General features: G+C 37.6%; 1 protein-coding gene across 11 annotated transcripts in view; it reads right to left on the bottom strand.

The window, feature by feature from the left end:
- Positions 1 to 13,481, bottom strand: part of LOC111872121 (nuclear factor 1 X-type) — a 636,309-nt gene that overhangs the window by 37,831 nt on the left and 584,997 nt on the right. For 5 of the 11 annotated variants that reach the window (XM_023866148.2, XM_023866057.2, XM_023865735.2 and 2 more), the window contains 4 exons: positions 9,613 to 9,747; positions 8,287 to 8,490; positions 6,615 to 6,848; positions 100 to 147 (listed from right to left, as the gene is read on the bottom strand). In XM_023866148.2, the coding sequence (XP_023721916.1) occupies positions 100 to 147; positions 6,615 to 6,848; positions 8,287 to 8,490; positions 9,613 to 9,747 (621 nt within the window). The remainder of the gene's footprint in view (positions 1 to 99; positions 148 to 6,614; positions 6,849 to 8,286; positions 8,491 to 9,612; positions 9,748 to 13,481) is intronic. The other 6 variants (XM_023865821.2, XM_023865902.2, XM_023866329.2 and 3 more) reach the window with 6 other exon arrangements.

The following is a 13,481-nucleotide window of genomic DNA, read 5'->3' as shown; positions in this document are numbered from 1 at the left end:
ACCCATTTCTAAAGGAAACACTTTAATTGGACTGAGCATGCTGGTTGCTACAAGCCAGGCTGTGATTAGTAGTGGCTAGCCTCAGTGTGCACCCCCTACCTTCCCAACGACCAAGCAGCGAGTTCATGTCTGCCACTGTCTTGTGTTCTGGAAAGATAGTATCAAAGTTGTCATTTGCCCACCAGACACGTAATTTTCTTTGATACAAAACTTCTGTTCAGTTTTCTTTTAAATTTGTATAACACTGAATCACTGCTTAAAATATCGGCATCAGTACAACAGTTAAAATTTTTAATATTACCCAAGGTTGATTCCAGCCTTATGCACAGTGAAATATCATATTACCACATAAAGATATGCATTTAATTAATTTTGCTTCAGTTTGTATTAATACTGAGAGTTTCATGAAAAAGGAGTGTGACTGATGAATTCTTAGGTTATTTAATGATGGTTGTGGAAGAACTGGTGAATGGTTGAAACAGTATACAGGTAGACAGATGAGGTTAAGGAGGTACGGACGAGATTGTTTTGAGCCTAATGACGCTCTTGCCTAATGACTGTTTCCTTTGAAGTGATATCATAGCAGGATATTATTAATTAATTAATATTATTAAACATATTATTAATGAAAATCTGCATATCCTGCTTTAAATACAAGGGTTGGAACTTTAATAGTGGCAACTATTTATTTACAACTGATACAAAATAGGTGCATGTTTCGAAGTTTTACTGTCCTTCAGTGTAGTCACCAGTATTGTGTACAACCTGTTGCCAGTGATGTGGAAGTTGTGGGATACCTTTAGCAGCGCCTGTTGTGTTGATAGTTCGAATGGCGCGGTCTTCTGCCTGGAGAATCTCTGGAACAGTTTCGAAGCGAACGCCACGAAGTGGTTCCTTCATCTTAGGAATCAAGTCAAAGTCATAAGGGCTTAAGTCCGGGGAGTATGGTGGATGGTACAGCACTTCCCAGCCCCATCGATGTAACAAATCAGCCACAGCTTGCCATTTCTGCATTTCCGTCAAATCATGCAGAACCCATCATGATGCAATTTTTCTCATGCCCTGGCATTCCTTCAGGATGTGAAGCACAGTCGTATACGCTAATCCTGTCTCTCTGGCCAGCTCATGAATCATATGGCATCGATCACTCTCCAGTAACGAGGAAAGAGCATACACTTCTTCACTGACACTAGGACAACCTGGCCGACGCATGTCTGCCACATTCTGGCATCCCTCGTTGAAGGTTTTTCCCCACCTTGCCACTGTTCTGTAAGGCAACGCAGGTTCCCCGCAAGCCTCTTGAAGACCTTGATGACACTGTCGTGCTGTACGGCCTCTGGCACATTCAACCTTTATCCAACTCCCTTGTTCCTGTTTCGAAAACATCGTGACACCACTACATTAGACCGCCAGCTAACATGAGGCTCTGTTCTTCTCGTCACTGCGCATGCACGTGATGTGGGAAGGGAGAGTCCATTTGCTCTGAGGTAAGGTAGGTATGTAACTAACGTGTGGTATAAGCAACATTATTTGGTTCCATTGCATGGCGTCTCTACAGCAGTGTTGCCACTATTAAGAGTTCCAATCCTTGTACATATACATAGCAACTACTAAATGCTATACTTCACTATCAACTTTTCAACTACCATATTAAACCTCTATATCAGTATTTTTCTGATTCTGGGACAATTCCTGCATCATTTAGCATAATAACATACAGACTGATGTGAAATCAGTGTCCCTTCAGGAGTTGAACCTGGAGATCCTTGATGGACTCTAAGCCATTACTAACTCCACGACATTACTAATTAGACTGCTGTTTAACCAGAGGAAAATTCTGTTGGTCAAAGAACCTGGTGTGCTAGATCATGAAGGAAACCACAGAAATATGTGCTGCAGGACTTGTCAGTAATACAGACTTTGGCAACACTGCATCCCACACATCAGACACACATGTACACATTATTTTGAATTTATTCTTTTCAGGATTTGAACCTGACAAAATAACACCTCAATCCACAAAGACATTAAAAACAGAAGACAAAAAGACTACATGTGGAAAGTGTGAGTAATATGACAAAAACACTATGACTATAAACATTTAAAAATACACGGTTCTTGAGAAACAGAATTCAGCCCTCTAAAAATTAATGATATTAATACTATTTCACACACGTGTGTATTCTATGTTTGCATGATCTTTCTCAATTAAAATTCTGTGACTATAACGCCGGCCAACAAGTTTTCCATAGGAGTGAAAATGAGGTTCTACAATGAATGTATTGCATATTGTTACCTAAAGATCAATTCCTTTTAAAAAAACGTAGTCAAATGAGTGTGCTATCAGGCCTAATACATTAGAAAGGAACTTCTTATAGTCCCACAAACAATGGCAATCATGGGAAATAGAAACAAATTATCAGATTACATAAACAATGTGCATATTTAAAACTGCCAACATACAAATTTAAAAAACTCTAACCCAACGACAAAATTGCCAAGCTGGGTACACATTATGAAACCATTATGCAACGTTTTATATACATATTGACATTTCAGCTTTTATTTAAAATTGACTGTTCTAGTCTTTCTGAAAGCATCCAAAACTAAAGACCAAAAAAAAACACAAATTTCTGAAGTACAAACATGGAGCCCAAAATCTGAACATGTAATTTGACAACTCTCCATAGATAGCATAGCTTTACTTTCCTGCTCCAACACTGTAACAGCTGCCTGATTATACATTAGGAGATTTTAATTCTTAACATTGCAAAATAATTAAGTTGTTGTAAAACTGTAAATGTACAAAGAAAATAATTTCACATGTCAATAATATATGAAGGAAACTGTCATTGTCATAATTTTGACTTGTGCATTACAGTATTCTGCATTAACAAATTAAATGATGCCCACAAAACTACTTCTCACATATGAACATTTTTAATGATTTTGAAATGAAGATTACCACTTTAACGTAGAAAATAACTTCCCTGGTGAGCTTGTTTGTCAAGCTATATTCACTCCTCCAAAAGCACAGTTTTACAGGCAAATCACACTCAGATTTCAATTGTTCTAGATCAGGCGAAAATTATGTTTTTTAAATGCAGACCTACATATTGTGAGGCAGGTATGGAGGAAGGGGAAGTGGGAATAAGGAAAGATGGAACTCATAAGGTACTCTTCAAAAATAGCTGTAAAAATCATCTAATATTATGTAACTATTACACCACATCTTACATGTTCATATTTTAGTATCCTTACACTGGTCATTGGTGCAACACTGGTTTCACATAGCACAGTACAATCCCAAAATGCTATTGTGTATGTCCCTGGTTGAATAAAGTCATCAACTTGCACATAAAATTGAACAAACTAGTTTGGGAAATATATACCAGTGTATTCATTTACAAGTGTATCAACCAACACTATACTACAATTTAAATTGAAAATGTAAGGAACTCTTTTTAGACTACAAGATGTGGAAATGAAATGAATCACACAGATCTTTGAAAGAAGACATGAATATAATCTATTTCCAGATTGTTTTATACTTTTTATAACAATGGCAGTCAGTGACATGGACAATAACAATGTAGCATTGTACAATTGTGTGACAAATTACAACATTTTAATGATCATTTGTGCGTGTATATTTATTAACATGGACCTGAAGATCGATTGTGGTGTGTCACAAAGAGGATAAAATACACAATTCTTTATCTGGAGGGAAACTACATCACAAATCCACAAAATTGCTACTATCTAATAATAACATGGATTACCATATAAGGAAATTAATTAAGAATTTCAAGTGAAACAATAATGCTCATGAACATACTGATAAGAGAATATCCACCCTTATAAATATCAACCACAATAGCAAAGTATTATTTTGGACTGTTTAAACAGAGCTGATAATATCTAATAAATCTGCCTTCAGTCTTAGTATATGTGACAAAATAATAAGGTCCAAGGAAGCATGCAAAAGCCATAATAGTCCCAGGTTGTTTCTTCCAACAGTGCAGAATCAGCTGTTATAGTGCTTCCTACAGACTCCAACCAAGTCACTTTCCAAAATTCTGAGTTGAATCAAGAACTATTTTACAACACACAATATGATCAAAGAATGGAAAGAAGGTAACATTAAATATCTCACTTAATTCCAAGACCTCACAAAGAAAGACACAGAAAGAAGCCAAAATGATAGGAAGTTTTCAGATATAACCATACAGAATCAGGGAATATTTCAAACCAAATTGTAAAATGTGAACCAGTGCAGTTTATTGTTAAGCAAGCATTATACAGGAGTAACATGAACTGTAAATGTGAACAGCTCTAGTGGAAGGCAATGACTGCAAACAGCGTATGTATGTTTCCAACATCTGTGAGACACTAACCTCAGTTCATGCAGGTTACTAATCTAGAAATGAAAGTCACTAAAATTTAGTTGTTAGCTTCATAAAATAATAATATTTGCTGACAAAGATGCCAGAAATCATTGACTCAATAAAACATACAAATTATGTCTGCATTTTCAAAAAGTTGAGTGATGGTGTCAGCACACATTGTGGGAAATGTGGAAAAAAACAAAGAGTTACACAAGAACAATTAAATAAACAAGTACAGAAAGTCATAAACTGATGGAGTGAGAATGATAATTCTACTAAAATGAAGAAGAAATTGTAACAATATCACTTAACAGATTAACATTTAAGGTGAAAAATAATCATAGAGATAAACAATTAAGTTGCTATATAAAGAATTACTTTTAAATCACCATAAAAATCAATAACAGTAATATCGCTGTCAAGCTGCAATTTAAGTTTGACTGATGGCAAGTGAGCATCTGTGACTGTGATGTGAAATTCCACTTAAACAACAGCAAATAACCTGAGACATAGAGAGGGTAAGAACACGGACATCGAGAGATACGTAGAGCAGAGCAGAATCACACAGCTAATACACAGTGAACGAACCACAGTAGTACCTGTTAACAGATGAGCCTGTCATCATGCAATGAGGAGGGGAAGACTGAAACAAAACGATTAAGATTGGTTACTACACATTGATTAACCATTCTGAGATGCCTTCACATTTTGCTAGAACAAACGGTTAACTGGAAGGATTTGGGGATAGCTGGGAAATTGGACGTGGTGTCATTGCCAGTCTCAAACACAAGCATACAACAGAAAAGAAGGAAAGTATGGTTGAGGCAGCTGATGGGCTGATAATGAACAAGAAACAGGAAACTGGTACCACAGTCAATCTAAACAGCAGAATGTATATGCACGGGGATAAGATATTTATGTGGAAAAGAAAATATATGTGACAAATTTGGGATTGTCACCCATAACATGGATGCAAGAGAGTAATAATAATAAAGGCCAGTTATTTACTGAAATGCATTCAAGAGACTGCACATATTTACAGACTAGGTCATGAGCAAATCTAAGTAATAAAGTCTCTGAATGAGCATGAAATATTTCTTTGAGCAATTATAAGTATAACTGAAGTAATAAGGAGAAAGAGTGAGCAATAAATAGGTATATACTGTGCATGAGGAACTGAGGCAAAGAAACAAGGAAGTGACATGTTTGGGGATATTACACAGGAGAGGGTGAGGGGACAAAAGAAGCAAGTGATGTGTGGGTATAAACATAAGAAATTGAAGAAAACGGACAAACAAGTGAAATGTTAGGATAACAGACATAAGAAAGTAAGAGGAGAGTATAAGCAAGTGACATGCTGATATAATGCATCTGAAGGAATGGTACTAAGGAATGAAAAGTAATGTGTCGATAAATTAAACACGAGGGATGATGAAAAGGAAAAAGCCAGTGAAACGAATAGGAAATTACATATCAGGAAGTTGGAAGGAATGAGCAGGAGCTTATGGTGACAGTGTCGATGGAGTGGGGAATGAGGAAGATATTACATGTGATGGAGGGAAGAGAAGAGATGAGAAAATTATGTGTGCAGATGGTATAGATATATATGAGTAAGGGAGAAGAAGGAACCAGCAAGTGTCACAACTGAGGAAATACATATGATGGACTGAGGAAAAGAAGAACAAGCGATGATGAAGCATGATAAAAATAATCATCCTATGTTCATGGGAAGTCTCAGGCATGAGACCATTAAACATGTGATGCTGACACAAATTTTGAATAGGTGTTTTACTTGATGCATGTGATGATGGGAGTTGCACTCAATGAATTCAGTGAATTCAAAGGTTGAGAGATGGTTTACCAAATGATCATGAAGAAATTGTCAGATGATAAGAGTTTACATACTGAATACGAATTGAAGAGAAAGTATGTGCTAGAAGCAATGTGGAATGTGGAAGCAAGCAGATGATGATGTTTCCATCCAATAATTGTGGCTGTACAAATGAGGATATATTAGAGAGAAGGTGGTAGTACCTTCAGTGTATGTGGAAGTGGAAAAGGAAATGTCAAAGAAAAATCAGAAGAATGAAGAAAATGGTGACAGTTCCACGCAGGAAGTAGGCAGGCATCTGACCCAGTGAAGATGGGTGAAGAATGGGAGTTTTCCACCCAGTCACCTGGTGCATACAGATCTACGCCCTGTAGCAACAAGCCACCTAAACCTACCTTCGCGAGGGTGTGGGCTATCCCTGGCCCCAGTCCGACTGGGGTGCAGGTGACGATTCTCATGACTAGATAAAGAAGGTTCCTCGTTAGTGATGAGTGTTCTGAGGACCCCGGACCCGACCCCGCTAGATACCAATACCGGTTCCGGGGAAAAGCTCGCTGATATCGTGTTGGGTGAAGGCATGGCAACCTTGCCAGCATGCACCAGGTGGGGTGAATGCGTGGAAGGTGGACCTGTAAGCAATTGTTGCACTAGGCTAACTAATCTGTCAGTCTATCCATCCATCTACATTTATGTGTGCCATGTAACCATTCACTGTCCCCCAAAATTGAACAAATTTAGTCATGACTGTCAAGCTGTCTATGCTGGACCAAGAGTTTGCTAGCATGCACCTACAATTCTCCCCAACAGCTTCGTCCCTGGTTTTTCCTCTGTTGCTTTTTAATGAGACTACAGGGTGTTTGAAGCATCAGAAAGCTTTAGGATACTACCCACTTAAAAAGAAAACCAATTAAGTCATATCAATTACATTCTAAACTAATATTTAAATGTCATGGCTACTGTCAAAATACTAGGCAAAAGCCACACACTCCTATTATTATATTAACAATATACTAATCAGCAGTCATGCACAAAACTTATTCTAAGAAAGTTTTGGACTATTGACTAGTATGAATACTAAAACAAAATATTGGGAACCAGGAGAAATATAGCCATCAGTGTGTTGTTATGTTAGTGTGGAAGAAAAGGTCAATGTGAGTGCCCTGTACACTATTAGAAGCTGTGCCAACAAAGGTTTGGACTATGTCTTGCAGCTTTTCATAATCACTACATAGAAACAAGTTCTCATGCTTTATGAATTCATTTTGGTTTCTGGAATATTGCTGTAAAAAAATTAAACAAAACAAACAGGTTATTTGTCTCACTTGCACAGGGACAAAACAGAAAGGAGGCTTTGTTTGGCTTCTGTTCCTTACTCATGAAATATACAGCACTTCATCTGACAATATGTCAACTTCTACCATGAGGACCCTGGAATAACTGGTTATTTGCTTAAATGACAGATCAGTAACAGAAAGAAACAATTCTGTTAAACATTTATCAGAAAGTTACTGATGGTTGGGATTTACTCGCTCTGGAACAATTTAGTGGTTCAATTAAGCCCTGTATACCAAGAGAACAGATTTTCGTTAATTTTGTTACAGATATATTCAATATACTCCATTCACAGAATATGAAAAATAAAAGTGAAAATATTTTAAACAATGCCGACTGAAATTATGTGAGTTTTGTTAAATACACAATTTATGTCATTTCAACTCTTAGCATAATTTAGAATTGTCCCAGTCAGAATTACAGACCTGTTCAATAAGTAAGCTAATGTTTTAAACAAAAATACTGCATGAAGTATACATGAAAGTCCTTCTGACGTAAATGTTCAATGGAATGTGGCTCAACAAACTTAGCCATTGGAGATGAAGCAACAGAAATAAAGAAAGAAAAGAAATGAAAAGAAAGAACTCAGACCAGAGCAAGTTATTCAGAATCTGGGTGAAAAGGACCTTCTTTGAACAGAGGTTCTCTGCAAAGAAACTGAGAATGAATCAAAGAAAAAATAATTTATTTATCTAGACATTAATAGGAGTTAGAGTGAAAGAAAGGTGAGAGTACCTAACCCACCATGGTCAACATCTGAATGCCAGCTGGTCTGACTGGAAAGGGATGCTGGACTTTGACCATAGTAGGCCACTTCCCCTGTTCCTTTATCACGACCAGCTCCCAGATCCATCTCTTCTTCTGTGGAACTAAGACGACGCAGGCGTTTATTTCGGGGTTCTCCTGGACTCTGTGAACTCCGTGGCAGTGATAATGGACCTATGACAATATCATGTACTCAATTTCAAAACATTTATCACACTTCTTAAAACTGTTTTCTATGAGGACTAATAAGAAGTAACAGTAATGGTCTCAAAAATTGCAGGCCCATCTCCTAACAGACTGAGTATTATGGTGTTTAACCATGTTCAGACCTCTTTAGCTTGTGGGAACCTCCCACAGTGCATAACAGACGACTCCCGCAGTGCACCGAAAACAGGCAATATTTATACATCGCTTGCAGCCTGGCTCTCTTGGACACCAATGCAAGCGCTATCCAATCAGCGCTCACAATTGCAGCAATATTTATACATCGCTTGCAGCCTGGTTCCCTAGACACCAACACAAGCGCTATCCAATCAGTGCTCATAATCGCAGCTTCATCGCCAACTGGTCCACGCGCCACCTATTGGACACACCAGCATCTTAAACATCATCTTTCGGCTGAACATTTTCCCGACAATCAAGCTGTAGACAGGGAAGTCACCGCCTGGTTCCAACAGCAGCCCAAAGAATTTTATGCTGCTGGTTTTCATGGGCTTGTGAAACGATGGGACAGGTGCCTCAATGTACAGGGAGATTATGTTGAGAAATGCTCGTAAAAGCATTTTTCAAATCAGTACTCTTATTTGTTTAAGTTCTATAGCCATTTGTAACTTACTTACTGACTTACCCTCGTATCATTTTCTTAATCACCTGCATACCAATGAACCGTGTAAGAGAAGCTGTGACCAGATTATTCATGAAGAATTCTGTGTTCTGGGATATAAGGTTGTGTAGTCCACTGAGTGTCAACAGACATTTCAGAGGAACATGTCGCCTCCATCTTCAGTGTCAAAGAATAAGCCCAGTAAGAAACCAGCGTGGCAGCAGGTAGCTAGCAGAGCTCTTGCTGGTTTATTCTTTGACCTTGAAGATGAAGGCAACACCTTCCTCTGAAACGTGGGTTGATTTTCGATGGACTACACAGTGTCAAATCCCGGAAGCCAGAACTCTTCACAACACCGATGTGAGAACCTCACATTTTGTATAAGCTGCTCATACCTTTTTGAGACACCACTTCAAATGTTCATGCTAGGATTGGAAATGTAACAATTTTAATATTTCAGCACAAATACTCACTATATGCCCCTGAGGCCATCATCGAAGTGTGTTCAGGTGCAGGTGGTGTGTAACTGTTGCAATAATATCCTGGGTTTTCAAGCTTTATTGTGTTCACTGGAGGCTGCATTCCGTTTGGGCCTTGCATTATGGAAGCTGAAATAATCAATAAATAATAAACCATGAAATTTTACATGTCATATTTAACTTGCATAATAAAGTTTTTAATGAACAACATTTCAAAGGCAAAATTTATAAGTGTTTGTACTCTTCCTTGTTGTACCACATATTCTGAATTTAAAGTAGTTAAAAACATGATTGTATTTCTCATAATGTGGCCTTCTGGGCTATTAAACCCTATAATCTCATAGGCAGTTATAGTACCACTGATTCCAAGTAACCTTTAGCCTCCTTCTTCTTCTTCTTCTGCTTTGAAGATGGAGCAGTATATTTCTCTGAAACTTTCGTGACCCCATATATGAGACTTCACAGTGTAATAGTCCAGGATACCACAATCTACATTTTCACAACCATTAAAATCACATATCTCATAAATTTATTTATCCCAAACAATCATTTTTACTTCGTATGTGCCTCTGGACATCAGTTATGCCAACAAATTAATCTGTAAAGTACTTGATACAAAATTCCTTGGAATACATGTAGACAGTACACTGTCTTGGAAAATACATATTGAACAAATTATACCTAAATTAAATGCAGCTTGCTATGCGATGAGATCAATTAAGCCTTTTATGTCACAGGAAACATTGAAGATGGTTTACCATGCCTACTTTCATTCTGTTATGAACTATGGATTAATATTTTGGGGGAACTCTTCACATAGTGTAATAATTTTTAAAATACAAAAGAATATAATTAGAATCATTACAGGATGTAGAAGTAGAGATTCATGTAGAGAATTATTTAAGAAATTAAAAATTCTACCGCTTCAATCGCAATACATATTATCGCTTCTCCTATTTGTTGTTTACAACAAAGATAAATTCAAATTAAATTCTGATGTCTATAACATGAATACTAGACAAAAATATAACTTCCACCTACCCTCATCAACTTTATCAGTATATCAAAAAGGAGTCTACTTTACTGGCATAAAAGTGTTCAACAATCTGCCACAAAGTATTAAAAACTTGGGCAATGATACTAAAAAGTTTAAATCAGAGTTAAAGAATTATCTACATGCTCATTCCTTCTACTCTTTAGATGAATACTTCAATGTAAATAGAGAATGATGTAAAATTAAGTTATATTAATTTTTAAGCTAAAATTTCCTGTACTTATGTATGTAACCTTTTGACTTGTTCTGTATCCAGAGGTACTAACCTGCTTAGGATTTATAGAATGTAAATGAATTCAATTCAATTCAATAGTATAGAAAGTACTGTGATGGTGGAAAAATGCATCTCTGATCTGATGGCTTTACATGTTTTCTGCATCCCTGATTATGAAAATTTGGGTTTCTGAATGTTGCTTGCCTGTCTGTATGGATGCGCCTCTTGCTAGCACCTGAATGGTTGGTCAGATTTTATTCATATTCGGCAGTTATCAGTTTATCTGTCTTAGCTCTGTGCACGGTGAACATGAACATTCAAGCTCCAAGAATATGGGTCCTTCAGACGATCCCCAGAACACTAAACGATAATCTTTTCAAAAATGGCTGTAACAATTTATTAAAATTTCAATAATTTATGGAGACCATCTCACTAAATAAAACTGCATTGGAGATATTTATTTAAAAACAACTGTGCCTGCACTCAGGGCCCAAATGAGAAATATCAATTTTCTCAAAACTAACCGTCAGACAGGTTTAACTGATGTATGACATTCAGAAACCAACAATCATCTACTAAGCAACAATCAATCTCGTTTCCAAGGTAACGTAGTCAATTAGAATCATCTGTGAGAAAGATTTTACAATTTCTTTGACCAGATTTTTGAAAAATATGGAAAATAATGAACTGAAATATGGCCGTTTTAAATTTGATGCTGTAAAATATGGTGCACATTTCCTTTCTAGGCAACACAGGGAAGTTGTACCGAGAAATACAGGTCAAATGGCAACGTTCTGAGGTGTATTCTGTATTAGATCGGTTCGAATCGTGGATGGGAAACCACCAATTATCCTGAATGAGGGCTTTGTGGCTTTAGTCAATCGCTTCAGGCAAATGCCAGTATAGTACCTCAAATTAGGCCATGACTGTAACCTTCAACGCGTTGCACAGTTCACAGTTCACTGCCAACATATCATATGATCCTACATAGCCCGATTTACTGAGACCGTCTTTAAATAAGCTATCGATAACCATAAGATTCTTACTACTGCAATAAGTTCTGAAATTAAAAGCTCCTAATAATCAACAAAATGTAAATTTACAATTAATTCAAGCAAACCTATGCCACATGTCGGTTGTAATGTGATTTTGACTTGACTTGAGTTAGTTTTAGTTTCAGCAGTGACATGAAATTTAAGCCACAGGCCAGTTAGTGATTAGAGGAAACGATGCGGGCAGTTTTAGGAGCAGTTACCAAGTAACGGCTTGTAAAGACACGGAATAGCCATAGTAACCTTTCCTCAGATATATGAAATTGCACATAGAAATATTTCCTCATATATAAGGAACTGCACCTCTGATAAAACAGAAATCCAAGTGACTAAGCAGTCGCTGTGGCATAAATTAAATGATATAACTTGTAGACCCGTTGCTAACGGCTGGTACACACACAGCAGAGGAATGCGTCACGTACGTGGTGACGTCAAGCAGCAACAGAAGTGGTGTTGCAAGGGGCGTTCTCTGTGTGTCCACTTCGAGACTATATGACATGACCGACCGAGTTCATACCCGGGAAAGAAAATTAAGAATAAGGTGCTCATCCAGTCAACTGCAGAAAACTTTGTGTTACGCTGCACTCGCTAGTCAAGTTATGGTTTTAAGTAGGACGGGGAAAGCGAGACATTTCATAATTTCGTACAATAAAATTACGACTTCAAGAATCGCTTTTAGTAAGTGTCTGTTACTGCGTTTTCTGGTTTCCCTTGCTCTATTTACACCCATCCATTTGTTCCACTGAAGCTGAGGGAATGGTCAGAGAAAAGGTACTGCCTGTATTTGATTATCGGTACTACTACGTCACCGCCAGAGCACTAGGACAGGCAGCATTTAGGCAAGACATTCATATGTGCTTTTCTGAACCGTAAACATGTATAATTCGGAAAGTTTAACAAAATAAAACTAAACTGCAAGACTTATTGTTCGTTTACTTAACGATGCTGTTTCATCTACATGGGTTTTACGAATAGTTAGGTTAGAATTTGGAAGTAGAACATCATGGCCCATTTCAAAGTATTAACGTCGGATAGCCTGGACAGATTGAGATATATTTCGACCAAATTTGAACTGAATACCTGCGTAATACAAATCCAGCTTAGGGATTTAAAACAAAACGATTTAATGCTGTTAATGTAATTATCGGAGTGACCACTCAAATCTAGAAGTTATCTGCGAATTTGAATAAAAGTATTATAGTATACACATCCGTTTCCTTCATCCAATTAAATATCATTACATTACTTGACTTATACTCCGTGGCTTTAGTCCACGAGCGAACTATACCGAGCGAGCGACCGCCGCTTGTCGGCGAAGTTAGTGTCAACTTTTGCGGATAGAGGGTGTCGCTTGGTCAGCGCAACGGATCACCCCGGCCGTTAATCTCGGTTTTCTATGCCGGAGCCGCTACTTTTACATTCAAGTAGCTCCTCAGTTATCCTCACGAGGCTGAATGGACCCCGTTCCAGACCCACTACTTCTCAGGAAATCTGGTAGCGCCGGGAATCGAACCCGTGACCTCTAGATCTGTAGCCAGGAACT

The sequence above is a fragment of the Cryptotermes secundus genome, unplaced genomic scaffold (assembly GCF_002891405.2).
Source record: "Cryptotermes secundus unplaced genomic scaffold, Csec_1.0 scaffold112, whole genome shotgun sequence".
In the NCBI taxonomy this organism is placed as follows: Eukaryota; Metazoa; Arthropoda; class Insecta; order Blattodea; family Kalotermitidae; genus Cryptotermes; species Cryptotermes secundus.
The sequence above is the reverse complement of the archived record's forward strand: the minus strand, read 5'-3'. Positions and strand labels throughout refer to the sequence as shown.